Raw genomic sequence first — 23,858 nt, forward strand, 5'->3', positions numbered from 1 at the left:
GAGCAGTATGTGTGCTTGTCATTTGGTTTTACTGCCTTACCTGGAAATTTGATCTGGGTGTCTAAAAACTTAAGTTGGAACTTACTGAGTGTATTTTTCTGAATGCTGTCGAGTACAAGTAAAAGGCAATATCCAGCAGACTTCATGCAGTAATGGTTGCAACGCCTGTGTCTTCACTTTGAAGTGGTGGCAAACCCAGTGAGGTGGCTTGACTGTATTTGAAGCTCAAAGCACTATGTTCAGGAAAAGCAGTGCTTAGTGTGCCTGGCCCTATTTCTGTCAGAGAGATGAAAAAGAGCATGGGACCTCATTCCAGTAGACATGGACTCCAAATTCCCTGCTGGGAGAGCTGAGGCTGAATGCTGAGGCTGAATGCTGAGGCTGAATGCTGAGGCTGAGCTTGTGTGCCAATAGGTTTGTCTGGGATGGAGGCTGACAGTGCAGGCATACCTGACAGAAATAGGAGATATCCTTGGATTCTGAAAAATTTTGTTAGAAAGGAAAATTAATGTTGCTCATATTGCTTATGTATTTTCATCTGAACACCATAAGTTTCTCTTGACAGTTTTTCTAAGCTATAAATATTGCTTTATGTTTCCACACTGATGCTGTTTTCCAACCAGGAAAGGTGCTTTTCAAAATCGAATACTTCTATTGGGTGCATAAAACATTGTGACTATCCAGGCTATAAAAAATTATTGTAGAATAATCCTGTTTATTTATAAAATCACCTAAATTTTGGAAGCTGGCATTGAAAGAGGGGAGACAAGTAGTTTTGCTGTGAGGACATAAAATGTGATTGATTCTCCCTCTACTTCCAGGTACTGCCATTGGAAAACAGAATGAAGGACAGCACACGTTTCCCCCAGGCATTGAACATTGGCATGGGAATAGTCATGACATTGTACATCTCACTGGCCACTCTGGGGTATCTGCGCTTTGGAGATGAAGTCAAAGGCAGCATAACTTTAAACCTGCCACAGGATAAGTGGTGAGTGCCTCTGTGATTGAAAAGCCCTAATCGAGGAGGCAGCAATGTTGCAAAGGTTGTTCCATGCCTCAGTGCCATCAGGGTGCTCAGACTTTTAATGTATCCACAGCAGAGCTGTGGTCCTAGCCAGCAATTTCTTGCATATTAAAAGGACTTGCATATGGACACTGATCACTGATACTGTAAGTCATTCCATCTCCAGCTGGAGCTAGTTCCAGCACTACTGAGGGAGGGAATATGCCATTTGCAACAAGCTATCACACAGCTCTGAAACCAGCTACTTTTACCTTGGATATCCTGGTAATGTAGTGCCCTTTTTCAGTGTAATCACTGAGCTTAGCAGGTTGACAAATGGAGTAGAAGACATCAAAGCTGAATAGGTTTGTAGTGCAAGTCCATGGATAATGTATAATAATGACTTCCTATCAGGAGAATGAAGCTTATGTTTGCCTGTGTCTCAAGGATACTACAATTTTTATTTAGTTTTTGTTTTTTAATGATATGAGGGCTGCACATGTCACATGCTGAAGATGAACTTGAAGACTGTTTCAACTGCTGTGTTGTTAGTTTTGTATCTGTCTGTGGATGGATATACTCTAACTATTCTCTAATATAATTTATTTTTTTTTAGTATGTTTGTCTGATGGGCCTAAAATTAGGTATATCAGCAGTGCACAAGTGCTAAAACTGAAAAGTATTTTAATGTTTTCATTCTGATCAAATAATGTCTTACAAGTTATACACTTGCGTCTTCTTGTTCAATGTCTGCTGTAGTAGCTTATTAAAGTAGTGAAATCTTATATTATGGGAAAAAAGTCCCCTGCTTTGGTGAACTGAATGCTGACAGTTTTATGCTTTGAAAAAGAGGACAACACGTGTGAAGAATGTTCTTAATTTTTAAGTGTTACTTTTTCACTCTCTTTTCTTCCTTTTCATTCCTTGGAGTCAATGTGAACAATGCGTTTTTAATATTCTTAAGAAGTTTTGTTTAATTGCCAGACTGATTCCAATGTTTAATACATGAAAGTATAAAAAATGTGTCCTGAAGGATGAACGTTTTTCTCATTGCTAGAATTTTCCTCTATTTCTTATTGCTTGTTTGCTTTTTGTTTTATACTGCTGTTGTAAAAACTGAGATTTGAGCTTTAATGTTTTTTCATTTTATAGGATTTTTTTGTTCTTTCTTTCTTTCTTTCTTTCTTTCTTTCTTTCTTTCTTTCTTCCTATTTTACCCAGAGTTCTTATTTTTGGGGGATATTACTCATCATATATATTTATATCCTTTCCTTGTTCATACATACACAAGAAGTTTAGCAAGGCCAAGTGCAAGGTAGGGCAATTCCAAGCACATGTACAGGCTGGGCAGAGAGTGTATTGAGAGCAGCTCTGAGGAGAAAGTCTTGGGGGTATGGATGGATGAAAACCTCAGTGTGACCTGGCAATGTGCACTCACAGCCCACGAAGCCAAACATGTCCTGGGCTGCATCCAAAGCAGTGTGGGCAGCAGGGTGAGGGAGGGGATTCTGCCCCTCTGCTCTGCTCTGGTGAGACCTCATCTGGAGTGTTGCATCCAGCTCTGGGGTCTGCAGCATGGGGAAGGATGTGGACCTGTTGGAGCAAATCCAGAGGAGAAGCTAAGATGATCAGAGGGCTGGAGCACCTCTCCTATGACAGGCTGAGGAAGCTGGGAGCTTTTCAGCCTGAAGAAGTGAAGGCGTTGGGAAGGCCTTACAGCGCCTTCCAGTACCTGAAAGGGGCTTACAAGGAAGACGGAGAGGGACTTCTCGTAAGGGCATGTAGTGATAGGACAAGAGGGAATGCCCTTACATTAAAGGAGGGAAGGTTTAGATGAGAAATTAGGAAAAACTTTTGCACTGTGAGGGCTGTGAGGCACTGGAACAGGTTGTCCAGAGAGGTTGTGGACTCCCCATCCCTGGAAGCGTTGAAGACCAGGCTGGGGTCTCAGTAACCTGATCTAGTGAAAGGTACTACTCACGGCAGGACAGTTGGAACTGGAAGATCTTTGAGGTTCCTTTCAAGCCAAACCATTCTGTAATTCTATGACATTAAAAAAAACCCCCAGAAATCTGCAAATGTTTCTTGTATCTATTTTATATGATGCAGCTGAAGGGAAAAATACTTCCATTTCTAATATTATATGGCAGTGCTTGTTGTTCATAAGATTAGTGAAAAGCTTGTTTTAAATGGTAACTTTGGGTTTATTTGTGCTTTAAGAGAAGTACTCTTAAAAACCAACAAGTGAGAGGAATGTGGAATAAGCCAAGGTTGCTACTCACTGTTGCTTTTTATTGTGCTCATGCAAGCAACAGAATGAACTTTATCCTGCATCCCTGCTGTCTAACAGAGCTGTTCACATACGAGTTTTCAAATAGCTCTTGGCTACAGTGCAGATGTGATGATGATGATATTTGTCCTGATGGCTTTGCAGGCCTAATGCAAGGAAACAGATAATAAAAGAGATGGAAACTGCTGCTCTATAGGGTTGGGAATTGGCATTATAAGTGTAATAACCTCAAAGCTACTCAGGGCACATATCTACAGTTAACAAAGTCATCTGTTTTTGTCTTACCCTTGATAGTCCCCCAGAGCACCAAACAAAATTAGGAGAAGCAGCTCAGTGATGCGCTCAGGGATTGTGATGTACGATGCTGCTGCTGTGCAGGACTGTGGACCTACCTGGTACAGTACTGAGGGACAAATGGTTGCAATTAACTGGGCTAGCAAAACAAATTTCCAGTGAACTGTAGGACAGTATTTTGCTATTTGGTCCTCACATAAAAAGCCAGTAAGTTGCCAGTTTGAACTAGAGAAATGCAAGGAGCAGAGGAATTTTTTAGTAAGAAGACAGTCATGCGAAAGAGCCTGGAATGTATCTAAGTAGTGAGACTTGGCTTATGTGTTTAATTCCAGCTGGACAACCCCTGTGTTAAAAATAAGCCTTTCCTGATAAAGAAAATTAAATTAAAATTCTGCTGCTTTCTGAGTTTATTTGATGTCCTCACAGATGCATTGACTGGAGGGCATACACAGGCCCTAGACTGGTTAAGTTCTTAAGTTGAATTTAAATAGAGGACTGCTCATATTTTTAAAAAGTTCCTGCTAGATTGCTGCTTTTGGATAAATGACTTGGTGCTGTTCTATTTTAGATGGTGTTTGGAAGTACAAGTTGTCACTCAGCTTAATATATTACTTAGATTATGTTGAAAATGGACTTAAAGAGTAGTTTTCAGTATTTGCAGATATAAATTATAGAAAATTCTTCTTTAGTACTTGGTAGTGTCCTTGGTTTGGGTCTCATAGAATCATAAAATGTTTTGGGTTTGAGAGGATCTTTAAAGATCATCTCTTCCCATACCCATGCCATGAGCAGAGAAATCTTTCACAAGACCAGGTTGCTCCAAGCTTCATCCAACCTGACCATGAACACTTCCAGAGATGGGGCATCTACAGCTTCCCTACTCTCATTGTAAAAATTTCTTCTTTTTTCTGGGTTGCATTCTTACCTTGTTGAGGCTGAAGGTTCTTTCCACCATCTGTTCTTTGTTAAGATACAAGTGATAGTCTTTGTGCAGGAGTTCCCTTACTGTGAATCCCAAAGGTTAATGACCATACAAACATTATAGTGTATTGAAGTTCCACAAGACTTCACATGGGACTAGTTTAAGTGAAAACTTAGCATAATTATTGCCCTATTTGGTCTAGCACTGTTGTTCTGCAAGTTTTGTTACACTACTTGCCAATGTTTCTACCCTTAAAAAAGGTATCATGAAATCTAAAATGTAGAATTGAAAAGAGGTTTAGCACATATGAATGATTTAGATTTTTATTAAAAGGTAGCGTAAGGAGCCATTTTTTTCTGATTGGAATATAATATTAAATTACTAGTAAAATCACAGCAGTAATATAAAAAGTATTTTTAATTTGGAAAGTTTTTAATCCTCACAGAGCTGTAGAAAAATAGTGTAATGGAGATGCTTACTTTGAACTACTGTGTGTTTAAGCTTTGAATCCTATTTTTGAATATATTTTAGAAATTACTTTTGTAAAGGCTCGGGGTAGTCTGAAGCCTGAGGATTAGAGGTGAGTTGTGGGTAGCTGGTCAGCTAAAATTTAACCAGTTACAATCTATCTAAGCTTCTGGAATAAGGACAGACATGCAGAGCTCTTGTTCCCTATAAATTTCTAAAAGCTGCTCAGCAGTCAAAAAGATGTGTGTCACAAAAGCAGCAGCTTCTAAACTAGCTACACCATGATGTCAACATGTAAATTAATGTAATAGTTTTTCTGTCCATTTGAATGTACAGTAATGGTCAAACCTTTGATACAGATAATTTAGGACCTATTAGTCAAAATGTATTTTTAGTTGAAGCGTATTTTTCTTTTCTTCCTCATATCATAGAATCATAGAAGGTATGATGGAAAAGAGCTGAGCTGTACAGATACAATGTTTGCCATGCTGTGCCATTTGGCCACAGGATAGGGGGCCAAAAGCAGTCCTGGCTGGATTTTATTTACTAGTGCAGATACAGACTGTGATACTCAAAGAAAGAATGCTTTGAGTGACCCCTGCCAGACTTTGAGGGATACAGAGATTGAGTTCCAATCTTTTCTTTCCCTACTCTTGCTGTTGTTTTTTATTTTCTTACTTATGCACGTTGCCTTTGCTTCAGTTGAGCATCTTTTTGAGGACTGAAGCAAAAACCAAGGTTTTCAGTGCTTGGTCTGCTTGGCATCATCTTATGTTAAAACAGGTTGTTTATGAGAAATATTCCCTTTCCCATTTGTGAACACACAGCACCCCATGGCAAATGAACCAAGCCCTCACCCAAAGTTTTGATAATGTCCATAGAAAGAAAATCATACAAAGAGACTCATAATTTCTGTCAGTTGGCTGCAAGCAGACCTATGATGAATGCTTGTAATTTATGCAGCATGAATTAAAAATATATCTAAATACAAAACCGTTGGAGTCATGGATAATTCTCTGCCACTTGTTTACTCAGCCACAAGTAATCGTGGTAAGGGTGTCTGCACTTCATGTTTATTGGAGGATTTACTCTAGTTGGCTTATCATCTGCAATTTCTTAGGCAGAATTTTCTTAAAATATTATATTCATGTATTCATTTCATAAAATATTATATTCATGGGGAAAAAACATTTTCATATATATATATATGCATCTCCTATGTGCCATTATCAAGCAGATTTTTTTATGAAGAGTTTGCAACTTACATGTCTGTAAATGTTTTCAACAGGTTGTATCAATCTGTAAAAATTCTGTACTCCTTTGGGATTTTTGTGACCTATTCGATTCAGTTCTACGTCCCTGCAGAGATTCTCATTCCGGTTGTCACCTCCAGAGTGAGGCAGAAGTGGAAGTTCCTCAGTGAGCTTGTGGCGAGAGCACTATTGGTCTGCTCAACCTGTAAGTATGTGCAGAACATCCGTAAAATAACTTGCTGTTACATTTTGTTGGGACCTGCTCCCTTAAATATATGTTTTGTTGTTTGTTTTTCCTGAGGCTAGCAAACCTGAAATTTTGTTTCAATAATTCACTACATTTTGACTTTTATGAACAAGTGAAACTAATGTTGTATTTGTATTTTAACCACATTTGTTTTAGTAGGTGTGACCAATTATTTGACAACCATATCTTTTGCCAGTAATACCCTAAAGCTGCCAACTGGAAAATAAACCTTTTTCAAATAAAAATTTTTAAGTGAGACACACATTGCTGAGATTTGTCAGCATTTTTATCCATGTGATCTTCAGTACATGCTTATCATGGAGAAATCCTTTCTCTGTTTGGTTGATCTCAGGTTTAAGCCTGAAGGTGTGCTGGTCTGTATCCATAAAGTAGCACTGACAAACACGGATGCCTGGTCATGGAGTTCATGAAGTGCCACTTATTTTAGGTGATAATGCTCCAAAGCAGTTTTGCATCTCTACCCTCACTGCCTGTTACTCATATTGTTTTTCTTGCTTGTCCCCTAATCTTCCCATCCCTCCTACTTTCTGCTTTCTCACAGCTAGTTGAGATCTTGGTGCTAGCAGGAGTCACCAGAGCTGACACTGAATGGTGAGTGTGGTCTCACCTAGGAATCAATACTCCTGAACTGTGAGGGAAGTGTAGCTTTGCCTTCACAGCTCCCAGCCAAAGTTATTAATAATGTAGGAACCTTTTCTCAAAGATGCTACAAAAAATTTGTTTCTAGTACAAAGCTGGCTTCTTGACTTGACCATTTGTATTGAAATGAGCTGTTAATTCCTTAAAAACAATCAAAACTGCAAAATAAGCAAAAAAATGCTAAACCCTGTTTTTTAGGAGAAAGTATTGATGAAAGAGAAGAGATTTGGTTTATTGTCTCCATTCTCTTGTTGAATGCAATAACTAATGTGCTGGATGACACCTAAGGATTGTTATCAAAGAAAACTTTAACATCCAGTGAGACCTTCTTAAGGTCAAGCCTGTTGAGAAAAACAGTTTAATGTCAGTGCAATTTAATTGCTACAGTAAGCAAAGGGAAGTACCATCAATCTAATAACTTGCTGCTCTGAAAATACATCTGCTTTGTGAAATTAAAGAAAAAAAACAACAAAACCAAAAGTTTTCTTGAATGTCGAAGTGCATATCTTCTGAAGCATCATATAGCCTGTGTTCTGCTTCAAGTGATCAAAGCATTAAGATTTTAAGATTGAGGATAGATGAGTAAATCTTATAATACCTGAGAGACATCTAGATGAAAGTGCTTCAAGGTTCAAAATGCTTTTTAGTGGCTCTCCAGGACACAAAAAGGTCACCAGTAGGATCTCCAGTCCTAACCACACCTTGCTGTCATGAGGCCCTCAACTTCCGCTCACTCTCTGTTGCCCTTTATGTGCCCCTTATCACCTGCCCTGGTAATGATATCCCAATAGATTTGAAAAGCTAAAAATCTTGTAGATCCAAGCTGTTGCTTACAGCCAAAGGCTTTAAGGCTTTATAGGTGAAAGATATTTTCATGTATGTGCCTGAAGAGAATGAATAGGCTTAAAGGCACATTTCCCTGTTTGATTTGGGAAAATTATAAATGACTTAATGATATTGAGCCATGGGTTTTTTCTTAATTTTATCATTAACCTTTGTAATTTCTGTGTAGTCTGAAAAGGGAAAACTGGGAAACAATCTTGGAGAAAAGGAGGTAGTAAAAGAAAGGAAATTAGCTAGATATATCTAAAGATATATATATACAAAAGATACATATAAAGATGTAACACTAGAATGCTGTATCTTTATGTCTGAAAAAAAATGTGTATAGTAAAATTGTATCTAGTTTATGCCATTGAAACTTACCTGTGATACGAATCTCTAAAATGGAGCTGCTGAAGTGTTACAGGTGTTACTGGGATATTTGACGATATTAAATTGTTTGCTGCAAGGCACAAAAAACCATTAAGAGTTTGCTCTTAAATGTTTGATATTTGCCAGGCTGTTGTGTGGTATGTTGTAATATCCTAATGGCATTTCAGGTTTTTTCCAAGTGGTTTCTTCAAATTGTATGCATGAGTAACTGTAATACTTTTCCACCAATTTAACTATTGTGTAAGCTCCCATGCTTACATTAATCTTCTGTTTATCATTTTTCATTGAAACACTGGTTTTAAACAGAACTAATTTAAATAGCTTCACTTTTCACTTAGCTGCACTATCTAACTGCAGAACATGGGTCCTAAAATGATTCAGAAAGTGCTTCTTCAATAGAAAGTAAAAATCCAAAATCTTTTAAATTGAATTTTAGAAATTAAATGTTTTTAATATCAGTTATGGAATATGTTGTAATGTCTGGACCATTCAGAGGTCATACACTGATTAAAGGCAATCTGCTTGCTTGAAAATAATTCTCTGAGAAGAGAAGCTTCAGCTGTGTTGCTAGTAACACATTAGCTTTCTAAGAGAAGGCATGAAAAATCACTTATTACTAATTCTTGGGGCTTTTGGATTACTCAAAAATTACATCATTGTTTTGTTGTTGGAGTATATGAGAAATTTTTTTTTGAAAAAGCAGACCTGGGAATCTGATATATAACACACTCCCAAAAGTCATCTGTGTTGCTTAGGGCTTTTCATTGTTTACTTGCTCACTTTTGGACACTTAGGATTGCAGGAGAATGATCACAAGTATCTTTTGCATTTTTATATTTCCATGTTCTGCTTCTTCTGTTTTTTTTCTATTTCATTTGCAAGAGACAAACATCTCTTCATCTTTGCTTGCATTTCACTGTATGTGGAGTAGCAAGTTGGAAGATCCCACCATACTTCATAAATCCTGACATAAAGCTGTTGTTTTAAAAACTCAGATGAGCACCTTGTGCACTAAGTGGACAAGGGGTGAGCTGAGCTAAGCTAAGCTTGTGTTAAAAGTCCAGCCTAGAGCTGGAGACTGGGTTTGGTGGATGCTGAAAGCAGGTGGGAGCTGGATGTCTAGCTAGCTAGGCAGAAATAGGATTGAAAGTTGGACTAAGCATCACTGTGGTGGGCAAAATTAGAAACTAGGAGCAGACACAAATAGAAGGAATAGGACAAGAGCCCCCAATAGATTTGGGAAGCAACAGAACAGATTGCAGGTGCAGTTTGGTGTGGATACTGCCTTGGTATTTGTGGTATTTGAATGCCAGATAACCTCAGTGCTTTGAAATATTTGTCAGGGTGGAATTTTTATGATGTTGGAAGTATTTACCCCAATTTTACATATTTAAAACACATCTTGCAAATATAGTTTGGATCTGTGTTTGCTGCATCTGCTTGGGTGAAGGTTGGGCATCGTGCCCATGGTTCAGCCCTTAGCCAAGCCTGTTACATGATAGGATTGTATCTCCAGCACATTGGGATTAATGGTCAAAGTGTGAAGCTTTTTCAGTTTGCTTCTGAAGGAACTGGATCCTGGATGAATTTTTAAAGAATTATTTAATATCGTTATGTGGAAAGCTGTACATTTTCTTTCCAGAGATCAGTTTGTCTGGGAGAACAAGAAAAAAACCCTTTTTACTCAAATCAATTGTGTCATGCCCAATGCTTGAAATAAACCACTGTTACATCATGAGTGTTCTCTACTCTCTCTTGCTTACTTGGTACTGAGATCATGGTGATTCTGGGAGGGGAGAATTCCAAGAGGTTTTGTTCAGCTTAAGCAATTAATTCTCTTGTATTAACAGCTTCAAAATGTGCCAAGAATTTGGAGACTGAGAAAATATCTGCCAAGCATTAGTCGGTGTTGATGCTAAATGGCAACAAACATACTCACTTCTAGTGATGCCTCACAGTAAGAATTGTGGTAGAAAATTTAGGATGGGGCAAGAATGTAAGTTTCCAGTAGAATGAAAATGTAAATATCTCACTGCCTAACAAAGGCCTACTCATGTCTTCTGACTGAAAGACACTGAAATTAAATGTGCTTGCTGGATGTGCTGGAAGAAGTATGGGGAAAAAGAAGTAGTATTGAGAAAATATTTTATCTGAAAAGGTGGTGACAAATCCATGAAGAAGTAAAGGAATAAAATAGAAAAGAATTCAAGCATTACTTTCATTTTTGAAGAATAAGTAGTGTTTGATTTATTAAAGATAGTAGTGAAAGAATTTTTTTTTTTGGGAATTGGCAAAAGCTGCTGAAGAATTTCAGCAAATATAATGGAGAAAACTGGATCTGAGCATTAATAGTATCTTTCATCCACACAAAAAGTTTAGAATATTATTTTTAATACCTTAATTTAAGGCTGCGTTCCTGCAGCTACAGTTCTCTTGATAAGGAAAAATTAAGAAATACTGCATTTGCCTGTGGATGTGGAGATATCACTTGGATTGTCAGCTGTTATGATTATTACCTTGAAATGAAAAAATTTAATTGAAGGGCTGATCCAGCTGAGCATGAATGGAGCTGTTACTGAGCTGCTTGCCATTAAGTCTGAGCTTAGCGTGTAGTTTTACCAAGAGGAGAATAAATGCATTATTCAGTTGAGCTTATCAGGTATGCTTTTCTAAATATTTCCCTATTTTAACTGTACCTGGTTTTAGGAAAGAACAGTTCTTCATGCTGAACAATTAGATACAAGCTGAGATGGTTACCAGATGTCTTACAATATTTACTGACATTGTACCAATAAAATACTTGCTTAGAGTAGCTGCAGAAGAGGTAACATGAAGGAGTTACATATATATTATGAATGAGAATATATTCTTATTTGGAAGAAGGGAAAGAGAAAGAGAGAGCAACGAACGTTCGTTGCTCTCTGTCTCGTTCCCTTATTCCCCCATTTTCCCTGCACTCGTTCGTTGCGCTCTCTTTCTCGTTCCCTTCGTCCCGTTTTCTTATCACTCATCTGTTGCCCTCTCTTTCTCGTTCCTTTCTTCCCTTGTTTTCCCTGCACTCGATTGTTGCGCTCTCTTTCTCGTTCCCATCTTCCCCTGTTGTCCCTGAACGCGTTCGTTGCTCTCTGTGTCTCGTTCCCTTCGTTCCCCGTTTTCCCTGCACTCGTTTCCTGTGCTCTCTTTCTCGTTCCCTTCCTCCCGTAATTTCTCTACTCTCGTTTGTTGCGATGTTTCTCGTTCCCTTCTTCCCACGTTTTCCCTGCACTCGTTCGTTGTGCTCTCTTTCTCGTTCCTTCTTCCCGTAATTTCCCTGCACTCCTTTTTTGTGCTCTTTCTCATTCCCTTCTTCCCGTTTACTTATAACTCGTTTGTTGCGCTCTCTTTCTCGTTCCCTTCTTCCTTCGTTTTTACTGCACTCATTTGTTGTTCTTTCTCGTTCCTTTGTTCCAACGTTTTCCCTGCACTCGTTCATTGCACTCTTTTTCTCGTTCCCTTCTTCCCGCTTTTCCCTGCACTCGTTCGTTGCGCTCTTTTTCTCGTTCCCTTCTTCCATTTTTTCCCTGCACTCGTTCATTGCAAACTTTTTCTCGTTCCCTTCTTCCCGCTTTTCCCTGCACTCGTTCTTTGCGCTTTTTCTGGTTCCCTTCTTCCCTTTTTCCCCTGCACTCGTTCATTGCAAACTTTTTCTCGTTCCCTTCTTCCCGCGTTTTTTTTGCACTCGTTCGTTGCAAACTTTTTCTTGTTCCCTTCTTCCATTTTTACCCTGCACTCGTTCGTTGCGCTCTTTTTCTCGTTCCCTTCTTCCATTTTTTCCCCTGCACTCGTTCATTGCAAACTTCTTCTCGTTCCCTTCTTCCCGCTTTTTCCCTGCACTCGTTCATTGCAAACTTTTTCTCGTTCCCTTCTTCCATTTTTTCCCCTGCACTCGTTCGTTGCAAACTTTTTCTCGTTCCCTTCTTCCCTTTTTCCCATGCACTCGTTCATTGCAAACTTTTTCTCGTTCCCTTCTTCCCCCGTTTTTTTTGCACTCGTTCGTTGCAAACTTTTTTCGTTCCCTTCTTCCCGCTTTTTCCCTGCACTCGTTCGTTGCAAACTTTTTCTCGTTCCCTTCTTCCCATTTTTCCCCTGCGCTCGTTCGTTGGAAACTTTTTCTCGTTCCCTTCTTCCCGCTTTTCCCCTGCACTCGTTCGTTGCAAACTTTTTTTCGTTCCCTTCTTCCCTTTTTTTCCCCTGCACTCGTTTGTTGCAAAATTTTTCTCGTTCCCTTCTTCCTGCTTTTCCCTGCACTCGTTCGTTGCAAACTTTTTCTCGTTCCCTTCTTCCCATTTTTCCCCTGCACTCGTTCGTTGCAAACTTTTTCTCATTCCCTTCTTCCCATTTTTCCCCTGCACTCGTTCGTTGCAATCTTTTTCTTGTTCCCTTCTTCCCGCTTTTTCCCTGCACTCGTTCGTTGCAAACTTTTTCTCGTTCCCTTCTTCCCTTGTGTTTTTTGCACTCGTTCGTTGCAAACTTTTTTCAGTCCCTTCTTCCCGCTTTTTCCCTGCACTCGTTCGTTGCAAACTTTTTCTCGTTCCCTTCTTCCCATTTTTCCCCTGCACTCGTTCATTGCAAACTTTTTCTCGTTCCCTTCTTTCCCCGTTTTTTTTGCAGTCGTTCGTTGCAAACTTTTTCTCGTTCCCTTCTTCCCATTTTTCCCCTGCACTCGTTCATTGCAAACTTTTTCTCGTTCCCTTCTTCCCCCGTTTTTTTTGCAGTCGTTCGTTTCAAACTTTTTCTCGTTCCCTTCTTCCCTTTTTCCCCTGCACTCGTTCGTTGCAAACTTTTTCTCATTCCCTTCTTCCCATTTTTCCCCTGCACTCGTTCATTGCAAACTTTTTCTCGTTCCCTTCTTCCCATTTTTCCCCTGCACTCGTTCGTTGCAATCTTTTTCTTGTTCCCTTCTTCCCGCTTTTCCCTGCACTCGTTCGTTGCAAACTTTTTTTCGTTCCCTTCTTCCCGCTTTTTCCCTGCACTCGTTCGTTGGAAACTTTTTCTCGTTCCCTTCTTCCCATTTTTCCCCTGCACTCGTTCGTTGCAAACTTTTTCTCGTTCCCTTCTTCCCTTTTTTCCCCTGCACTCGTTCGTTACAAACTTCTTCTCGTTCCCTTCTTCCCGCTTTTTCCCTGCACTCGTTCGTTGCAAACTTTTTCTCGTTCCCTTCTTCCCGCTTTTTCCCTGCACGCGTTTGTTGCAAATTTTTCTCGTTCCCTTCTTCCCATTTTTCCCCTGCACTCGTTCATTGCAAAATTTTTCTCGTTCCCTTCGTCACCCGTTTTTTTTTGCTCTCGTTCGTTGCAAACTTTTTTCGTTCCCTTCTTCCCATTTTTCCCCTGCACACGTTCATTGCAAACTTTTTCTCGTTCCCTTCTTCCCGTTTTCCCCTGCACTCGTTCGTTGCAAACTTTTTCTCGTTCCCTTCTTCCCGCTTTTTCCCTGCACTCGTTCGTTGCGCTCTTTTTCTCGTTCCCTTCTTCCCATTTTCCCCTGCACTCGTTCGTTGCAAACTTTTTCTCGTTCCCTTCTTCCCGCTTTTCCCTGCACTCGTTCGTTGCAAACTTTTTCTCGTTCCCTTCTTCCCGCTTTTTCCCTGCACTCGTTTATTGCAAACATTTTCTCATTCCCTTCTTCCCATTTTTCTCCTGCACTCGTTCGTTGCAAACTTTTTCTCGTTCCCTTCTTCCCGCTTTTTTCTGCACTCGTTCGTTCCACTTTTTTTCTCGTTCCCTTCTTCCCTTTTTTCCCCTGCACTCGTTCGTTGCAAACTTTTTCTCGTTCCCTTCTTCCCGCTTTTTTCTGCACTCGTTCGTTGCACTTTTTTTCTCGTTCCCTTCTTCCCTTTTTTCCCCTGCACTCGTTCTTTCCACTCTTTTTCTCGTTCCCTTCTTCCCGCTTTTTCCCTGCACTCGTTCATTGCAAACTTTTTCTCGTTCCCTTCTTCCCATTTTTCCCCTGCACTCGTTTGTTGCAAATTTTTTCTCGTTCCCTTCTTCCCGCTTTTTCCTGCACTCATTCGTTGCAAACTTTTTCTCGTTCCCTTCTTCCCCCGTTTTCCCCTGCACTCGTTCGTTGCAAACTTTTTCTCGTTCCCTTCTTCCCGCTTTTCCCTGCACTCGTTCGTTGCAAACTTTTTCTCGTTCCCTTCTTCCCATTTTTCCCCTGCACTCGTTCATTGCAAACTTTTTCTCGTTCCCTTCTTCCCCCGTTTTTTTTGCACTCGTTCGTTGCAAACTTTTTTCGTTCCCTTCTTCCCGCTTTTTCCCTGCACTCGTTTGTTGCAAACTTTTTCTCGTTCCCTTCTTCCCGTTTTCCCTTTCACTCGTTCGATGCGCTTTTTGTCGTTCCCTTCTTCCCTTTTTTCTTCTGCACTCGTTCGTTGCAAACTTTTTCTCGTTCCCTTCTTCCCGCTTTTTCCCTGCACTCGTTCGTTGCAAACTTTTTCTCGTTCCCTTCTTCCCGCGTTTTTTTTGCACTCGTTCGTTGCAAACTTTTTCTCGTTCCCTTCTTCCCGCTTTTTCCCTTGCACTCGTTCCTTGCAAACATTTTCTCGTTCCCTTCTTCCCGCTTTTTCCCTTGCACTCGTTCGTTGCGCTCTTTTTCTTGTTCCCTTCTTCCCGTTTTCCCCTGCACTCGTTCGTTGCAAACTTTTTCTCGTTCCCTTCTTCCCTTTTTTCCCCGCACTCGTTCGTTGCAAACTTTTTCTCATTCCCTTCTTCCCATTTTTCCCCTGCACTCGTTCGTTGCAAACTTTTTCTCGTTCCCTTCTTCCCTTTTTCTCTGCACTCGATCATTGCAAACTTTTTCTCGTTCCCTTCTTCCCTTGTTTTTTTTGCACTCGTTCGTTGAAAACTTTTTTCGTTCCCTTCTTCCCATTTTTCCCCTGCACTCGTTCGTTGCAAACTTTTTCTCGTTCCCTTCTTCCCGCTTTTTCCCTGCACTCGTTTGTTGCAAACTTTTTCTCGTTCCCTTCTTCCCGCTTTTCCCCTGCACTCGTTCATTGCAAACTTTTTCTCGTTCCCTTCTTCCCTTGTTTTTTTTGCACTCGTTCGTTGGAAACTTTTTCTCGTTCCCTTCTTCCCCCGTTTTTTTTGCACTCGTTCGTTGCAAACTTTTTTTCGTTCCCTTCTTCCCGCTTTTTCCCCTGCACTCGTTCGTTGCAAACTTTTTCTCGTTCCCTTCTTCCCTTTTTCCCTGCACTCGTTCGTTGCAAACTTTTTCTCGTTCCCTTCTTCCCGTTTTCCCTTTCACTTGTTCGTTGCGCTTTTTGTCGTTCCCTTCTTCCCTTTTTTCTTCTGCACTCGTTCGTTGCAAACTTTTTCTCGTTCCCTTCTTCCCGCTTTTTCCCTGCACTCGTTCGTTGCAAACTTTTTCTCGTTCCCTTCTTCCCCCGTTTTTTTTGCACTCGTTCGTTGCAAACTTTTTCTCATTCCCTTCTTCCCATTTTTCCCCTGCACTCGTTCGTTGCAAACTTTTTCTCGTTCCCTTCTTCCCGCTTTTTCCCTGCAGTCGTTCGTTGGAAACTTTTTCTCGTTCCCTTCTTCCCATTTTTCCCCTGCACTCGTTCGTTGCAAACTTTTTCTCGTTCCCTTCTTCCCTTTTTTCCCTTGCACTCGTTCGTTGCAAACTTCTTCTCGTTCCCTTCTTCCCGCTTTTTCCCTGCACTCGTTCGTTGCACTCTTTTTCTCGTTCCCTTCTTCCCATTTTCCCCTGCACTCGTTCGTTGCAAACTTTTTCTCGTTCCCTTCTTCCCGCTTTTCCCTGCACTCGTTCGTTGCAAACTTTTTCTCGTTCCCTTCTTCCCGCTTTTTTCTGCACTCGTTCGTTGCACTTTTTTTCTCGTTCCCTTCTTCCCTTTTTTCACCTGCACTCGTTCGTTGCAAACTTTTTCTCGTTCCCTTCTTCCCGCTTTTTTCTGCACTCGTTCGTTGGACTTTTTTTCTCGTTCCCTTCTTCCCTTTTTTCCCCTGCACTCGTTCTTTCCACTCTTTTTCTCGTTCCCTTCTTCCCTTTTTCCCCTGCACTCGTTCATTGCAAACTTTTTCTCGTTCCCTTCTTCCCATTTTTCCCCTGCACTCGTTTGTTGCAAATTTTTTCTCGTTCCCTTCTTCCCGCTTTTCCCTGCACTCGTTCGTTGCAAACTTTTTCTCGTTCCCTTCTTCCTGCTTTTTCCCTGCACGCGTTTGTTGCAAATTTTTCTCGTTCCCTTCTTCCCATTTTTCCCCTGCACTCGTTCGTTGCAAACTTTTTCTCGTTCCCTTCTTCCCGCTTTTTCCCTGCACTCGTTCGTTGCAAACTTTTTCTCGTTCCCTTCTTCCCATTTTTCCCCTGCACTCGTTCGTTGCAAACTTTTTTCATTCCCTTCTTACCGCGTTTTTTTTGCACTCGTTCGTTGCAAACTTTTTCTCGTTCCCTTCTTCCCGCTTTTTCCCCTGCACTCGTTCGTTGCAAACTTTTTCTCGTTCCCTTCTTCCCTTTTTTCCCCTGCACTCGTTCATTGAAACTTTTTTCTCGTTCCCTTCTTCCCCCGTTTTTTTTGCACTCGTTCGTTGCAAACTTTTTTTCGTTCCCTTCTTCCCGCTTTTTCCCTGCACTCGTTCGTTGCAAACTTTTTCTCGTTCCCTTCTTCCCTTTTTCCCCTGCACTCGTTCGTTGCAAACTTTTTCTCGTTCCCTTCTTCCCGCTTTTTCCCTGCACTCGTTTATTGCAGACATTTTCTCATTCCCTTCTTCCCATTTTTCCCCTGCACTCGTTCGTTGCAAACTTTTTCTCGTTCCCTTCTTCCCGCTTTTTCCCTGCACTCGTTCGTTGGAAACTTTTTCTCGTTCCCTTCTTCCCATTTTTCCCCTGCACTCGTTCGTTGCAAACTTTTTCTCGTTCCCTTCTTCCCATTTTTCCCCTGCACTCGTTCGTTGCAAACTTCTTCTCGTTCCCTTCTTCCCGCTTTTCCCCTGCACTCGTTCGTTGCAAACTTTTTCTCGTTCCCTTCTTCCCGCTTTTTCCCTGCACTCGTTGTTTGCAAATTTTTCTCGTTCCCTTCTTCCCTTTTTCCCTGCAGTCGTTCGTTGCAAACTTTTTCTCGTTCCCTTCTTCCCTTTTTTCCCTGCACTCGTTCGTTGCCAACTTTTTTCATTCCCTTCTTCCCGCTTTTTCCCTGCACTCGTTTGTTGCAAACTTTTTCTCGTTCCCTTCTTCCCATTTTTCCCCTGCACTCGTTCGTTGCAAACTTTTTCTCGTTCCCTTCTTCCCTTTTTCCCTGCACTCGTTCGTTGCAAACTTTTTCTCGTTCCCTTCTTCCCCCGTTTTTTTGCACTCGTTCGTTGCAAACTTTTTCTCGTTCTATTCTTCCCGCTTTTTCCTGCACTCGTTCGTTGCAAACTTTTTCTCGTTCCCTTCTTCCCTTTTTCCCTGCACTCGTTCATTGCAAACTTTTTCTCGTTCCCTTCTTCCCCCGTTTTTTTTGCACTCGTTCGTTGCAAACTTTTTTCGTTCCCTTCTTCCCGCTTTTTCCCCTGCACTCGTTCATTGCAAACTTTTTCTCGTTCCCTTCTTCCCTTTTTCCTCAGGACTCGTTCATTGCAAACTTTTTCTCGTTCCCTTCTTCCCTTGTTTTTTTTTGCACTCGTTCGTTGCAAACTTTTTCTCGTTCCCTTCTTCCCTTTTTTCCCCTGCACTCGTTCATTGAAACTTTTTTCTCGTTCCCTTCTTCCCCCGTTTTTTTTGCACTCGTTCGTTGCAAACTTTTTTTCGTTCCCTTCTTCCCGCTTTTTCCCTGCACTCGTTCGTTGCAAACTTTTTCTCGTTCCCTTCTTCCCTTTTTCCCCTGCACTCGTTCATTGCAAACTTTTTCTCGTTCCCTTCTTCCCGCTTTTTCCCTGCACTCGTTTATTGCAGACATTTTCTCATTCCCTTCTTCCCATTTTTCCCCTGCACTCGTTCGTTGCAAACTTTTTCTCGTTCCCTTCTTCCCGCTTTTTCAATGCACTCGTTCGTTGGAAACTTTTTCTCGTTCCCTTCTTCCCATTTTTCCCCTGCACTCGTTCGTTGCAAACTTTTTCTCGTTCCCTTCTTCCCTTTTTTCCCCTGCACTCGTTCGTTGCAAACTTCTTCTCGTTCCCTTCTTCCCGCTTTTTCCCTGCACTCGTTCGTTGCAAACTTTTTCTCGTTCCCTTCTTCCCGCTTTTTCCCTGCACTCGTTCATTGCAAATTTTTCTCGTTCCCTTCTTCCCTTTTTCCCTGCAGTCGTTCGTTGCAAACTTTTTCTCGTTCCCTTCTTCCCATTTTTCCCCTGCACTCGTTCGTTGCCAACTTTTTTCATTCCCTTCTTCCCTTGTTCCCCTGCACTCGTTTGTTGCAAACTTTTTCTCGTTCCCTTCTTCCCATTTTTCCCCTGCACTCGTTCGTTGCAAACTTTTTCTCGTTCCCTTCTTCCCTTTTTCCCTGCACTCGTTCGTTGCAAACTTTTTCTCGTTCCCTTCTTCCCCCGTTTTTTTTGCACTCGTTCGTTGCAAACTTTTTCTCGTTCTATTCTTCCCGCTTTTTCCTGCACTCGTTCGTTGCAAACTTTTTCTCGTTCCCTTCTTCCCTTTTTCCCTGCACTCGTTCATTGCAAACTTTTTCTCGTTCCCTTCTTCCCCCGTTTTTTTTGCACTCGTTCGTTGCAAACTTTTTTCGTTCCCTTCTTCCCGCTTTTTCCCCTGCACTCGTTCATTGCAAATTTTTTCTCGTTCCCTTCTTCCCTTTTTCCCCTGCACTCGTTCATTGCAAACTTTTTCTCGTTCCCTTCTTCCCTTGTTTTTTTTTGCACTCGTTCGTTGCAAACTTTTTCTCGTTCCCTTCTTCCCCCGATTTTTTTGCACTCGTTCGTTGCAAACTTTTTCTCGTTCCCTTCTTCCCATTTTTCCCCTGCACTCGTTCGTTGCAAACTTTTTCTCGTTCCCTTCTTCCCGCTTTTTCCCTGCACTCGTTCGTTGCAAACTTTTTCTCGTTCCCTTCTTCCCATTTTTCCCCTGCACTCGTTCATTGCAAACTTTTTCTCGTTCCCTTCTTCCCCCGTTTTTTTTTCACTCGTTCGTTGCAAACTTTTTTTCGTTCCCTTCTTCCCGCTTTTTCCCTGCACTCGTTCGTTGCAAACTTTTTCTCGTTCCCTTCTTCCCGCTTTTTCCCTTCACTCGTTCGTTGGAAACTTTTTCTCGTTCCCTTCTTCCCATTTTTCCCCTGCACTCGTTTGTTGCAAACTTTTTCTCGTTCCCTTCTTCCCTTTTTTCCCTCGCACTCGTTCGTTGCAAACTTCTTGTTGTTCCCTTCTTCCCGCTTTTTCCCTGCACTCGTTCGTTGCAAACTTTTTTCATTCCCTTCTTACCGCGTTTTTTTTGCACTCGTTCGTTGCAAACTTTTTCTCGTTCCCTTCTTCCATTTTTTCCCCTGCACTCGTTCGTTGCAAACTTTTTCTCATTCCCTTCTTCCTTTTTTTCCCCTGCACTCGTTCGTTGCAAACTTTTTCTCGTTCCCTTCTTCCCCCGTTTTTTTTGCACTCGTTCGTTGCAAACTTTTTTTCGTTCCCTTCTTCCCGCTTTTTCCCTGCACTCGTTTATTGCAGACATTTTCTCGTTCCCTTCTTCCCATTTTTCCCCTGCACTCGTTCGTTGCAAACTTTTTCTCGTTCCCTTCTTCCCGCTTTTTCCCTGCACTCGTTCGTTGGAAACTTTTTCTCGTTCCCTTCTTCCCTTTTTTCCCCTGCACTCGTTCGTTGCAAACTTCTTCTCGTTCCCTTCTTCCCGCTTTTTCCCTGCACTCGTCCGTTGCAAACTTTTTCTCGTTCCCTTCTTCCCGCTTTTTCCCTGCACTCGTTTGTTGCAAATTTTTCTCTTTCCCTTCTTCCCATTTTTCCCCTGCACTCGTTCGTTGCAAACTTTTTCTCGTTCCCTTCTTCCCTTTTTCCTCAGGACTCGTTCATTGCAAACTTTTTCTCGTTCCCTTCTTCCCTTTTTCCCCAGCACTCGTTCATTGCAAACTTTTTCTCGTTCCCTTCTTCCCCCGTTTTTTTTGCAGTCGTTCGTTGCAAACTTTTTCTCGTTCCCTTCTTCCCATTTTTCCCCTGCACTCGTTCGTTGCACTCTTTTTCTCGTTCCCTTCTTCCCTTTTTCCTCAGGACTCGTTCATTGCAAACTTTTTCTCGTTCCCTTCTTCCCTTGTTTTTTTTGCACTCGTTCGTTGCAAACTTTTTCTCGTTCCCTTCTTACCCCGTTTTTTTTGCACTTGTTCGTTGCAAACTTTTTTTCGTTCTTTTCTTCCCGCTTTTTCCCTGCACTCGTTCGTTGCAAACTTTTTCTCGTTCCCTTCTTCCCTTTTTCCCCTGCACTCGTTCATTGCAAACTTTTTCTCGTTCCCTTCTTCCCGCTTTTTCCCTGCACTCGTTTATTGTAGACATTTTCTCATTCCCTTCTTCCCTCTTTTTCCCTGCACTCGTTCGTTGCAAACTTTTTCTCGTTCCCTTCTTCCCTTTTTCCCCCTGCACTCGTTCGTTGCAAACTTTTTCTCGTTCCCTTCTTCCCATTTTTCCCCTGCACTCGTTCGTTGCAAACTTTTTTCGTTCCCTTCTTCCCGCCTTTTATCTGCACTCGTTCGTTGCAAACTTTTTCTCGTTCCCTTCTTCCCGTTTTCCCCTGCACTCGTTCGTTGTTAACTTTTTCTCGTTCCCTTCTTCCCTTTTTTCCCCTGCACTCGTTCGTTGCAAACTTTTTCTCGTTCCCTTCTTCCCATTTTTCCCCTGCACTCGTTCGTTGCAAACTTTTTCTCGTTCCCTTCTTCCCCCGTTTTTTTTGCACTCGTTCGTTGCAAACTTTTTCTCGTTCTATTCTTCCCGCTTTTTCCTGCACTCGTTCGTTGCAAACTTTTTCTCGTTCCCTTCTTCCCTTTTTCCCTGCACTCGTTCATTGCAAACTTTTTCTCGTTCCCTTCTTCCCTTGTTTTTTTTGCACTCGTTCGTTGCAAACTTTTTTCGTTCCCTTCTTCCCGCTTTTTCCCCTGCACTCGTTCATTGCAAACTTTTTCTCGTTCCCTTCTTCCCATTTTTCCCTTGCACTCGTTCGTTGCAAACTTCTTCTCGTTCCCTTCTTCCCGCTTTTTCCCTGCACTCGTTCGTTGCAAACTTTTTTCATTCCCTTCTTACCGCGTTTTTTTTGCACTCGTTCGTTGCAAACTTTTTCTCGTTCCCTTCTTCCATTTTTTCCCCTGCACTCGTTCGTTGCAAACTTTTTCTCGTTCCCTTCTTCCCTTTTTTCCCCTGCACTCGTTCATTGCAAACTTTTTCTCGTTCCCTTCTTCCCCCGTTTTTTTTGCACTCGTTCGTTGCAAACTTTTTTTCGTTCCCTTCTTCCCGCTTTTTCCCTGCACTCGTTCGTTGCAAACTTTTTCTCGTTCCCTTCTTCCCTTTTTCCCCTGCACTCGTTCATTGCAAACTTTTTCTCGTTCCCTTCTTCCCGCTTTTTCCCTGCACTCGTTTATTGCAGACATTTTCTCATTCCCTTCTTCCCATTTTTCCCCTGCACTCGTTCGTTGCAAACTTTTTCTCGTTCCTTTCTTCCCCCTTTTTCCCTGCACTCGTTCGTTGGAAACTTTTTCTCGTTCCCTTCTTCCCATTTTTCCCCTGCACTCGTTCGTTGCAAACTTTTTCTCGTTCCCTTCTTCCCTTTTTTCCCCTGCACTCGTTCGTTACAAACTTCTTCTCGTTCCCTTCTTCCCGCTTTTTCCCTGCACTCGTTCGTTGCAAACTTTTTCTCGTTCCCTTCTTCCTGCTTTTTCCCTGCACGCGTTTGTTGCAAATTTTTCTCGTTCCCTTCTTCCCATTTTTCCCCTGCACTCGTTCGTTGCAAACTTTTTCTCGTTCCCTTCTTCCCCCGTTTTTTTTGCACTCGTTCGTTGCAAACTTTTTTCGTTCCCTTCTTCCCTTTTTCCCTGCACTCGTTTGTTGCAAAATTTTTCTCGTTCCCTTCGTCACCCGTTTTTTTTTGCTCTCGTTCGTTGCAAACTTTTTTCGTTCCCTTCTTCCCATTTTTCCCCTGCACACGTTCATTGCACACTTTTTCTCGTTCCCTTCTTCCCGTTTTCCCCTGCACTCGTTCGTTGCAAACTTTTTCTCGTTCCCTTCTTCCCGCTTTTTCCCTTGCACTCGTTCGTTGCAAACTTTTTCTCGTTCCCTACTTCCCTTTTTCCTCAGGACTCATTCATTGCAAACTTTTTCTCGTTCCCTTCTTCACTTGTTTTTTTTGCACTCGTTCGTTGCAAACTTTTTCTCGTTCCCTTCTTCCCCCGTTTTTTTTGCACTCATTCGTTGCAAACTTTTTCTCGTTCCCTTCTTCCCGCTTTTTCCCTGCACTCGTTCGTTGCAAACTTTTTCTCGTTCCCTTCTTCCCGCTTTTTCCCTGCACTCGTTCGTTGCAAACTTTTTCTCCTTCCCTTCTTCCCGCTTTTTCCCTGCACTCGTTCGTTGCAAACTTTTTCTCGTTCCCTTCTTCCCATTTTCCCCTGCACTCGTTCGTTGCGCTCTTTTTCTCGTTCCCTTCTTCCCATTTTCCCCTGCACTCGTTCGTTGCAAACTTTTTCTCGTTCCCTTCTTCCCTTTTTTCCCTTGCACTCGTTCGTTGCAAACTTCTTCTCGTTCCCTTCTTCCCGCTTTTCCCTGCACTCGTTCGTTGCAAACTTTTTCTCGTTCCCTTCTTCCCGCTTTTTCCCTGCACTCGTTCGTTGCAAACTTTTTCTCGTTCCCTTCTTCCCGCTTTTCCCCTGCACTCGTTCGTTGCAAACTTTTTCTCGTTCCCTTCTTCCCGCTTTTTCCCTGCACTCGTTCGTTGCGCTCTTTTTCTCGTTCCCTTCTTCCCTTTTTCCCCTGCACTCGTTCGTTGCAAACTTTTTCTCGTTCCCTTCTTCCCGCTTTTTCCCTGCACTCGTTCGTTGCAAACTTTTTTCATTCCCTTCTTACCGCGTTTTTTTTGCACTCGTTCGTTGCAAACTTTTTCTCATTCCCTTCTTCCCTTTTTTCCCCTGCACTCGTTCGTTGCAAACTTTTTCTCGTTCCCTTCTTCCCCCGTTTTTTTTGCACTTGTTCGTTGCAAACTTTTTTTCGTTCTTTTCTTCCCGCTTTTTCCCTGCACTCGTTCGTTGCAAACTTTTTCTCGTTCCCTTCTTCCCATTTTTCCCCTGCACTCGTTCGTTGCAAACTTTTTCTCATTCCCTTCTTCCCGCTTTTTCCCTGCACTCGTTTATTGCAGACATTTTCTCATTCCCTTCTTCCCTCTTTTTCCCTGCACTCGTTCGTTGCAAACTTCTTCTCGTTCCCTTCTTCCCTTTTTCCCCCGCACTCGTTCGTTGCAAACTTTTTCTCGTTCCCTTCTTCCCATTTTTCCCCTGCACTCGTTCGTTGCAAACTTTTTTCGTTCCCTTCTTCCCGCCTTTTATCTGCACTCGTTCGT

The 23,858-nt window shown here is 41.9% G+C and overlaps 1 protein-coding gene across 1 annotated transcript in view; it reads left to right on the forward strand.

Annotated features, from left to right (window-relative positions):
• Window positions 1–23,858, forward strand: part of SLC36A4 (solute carrier family 36 member 4) — a 727,208-nt gene that overhangs the window by 41,460 nt on the left and 661,890 nt on the right. Inside the window, 2 exon segments of the mRNA XM_069015488.1 lie at window positions 822–991; window positions 6,269–6,438. Of these exon segments, the coding sequence (XP_068871589.1) occupies window positions 822–991; window positions 6,269–6,438 (340 nt within the window).

The sequence above is a fragment of the Aphelocoma coerulescens genome, chromosome 1 (assembly GCF_041296385.1).
Source record: "Aphelocoma coerulescens isolate FSJ_1873_10779 chromosome 1, UR_Acoe_1.0, whole genome shotgun sequence".
Lineage (NCBI taxonomy): Eukaryota > Metazoa > Chordata > Aves > Passeriformes > Corvidae > Aphelocoma > Aphelocoma coerulescens.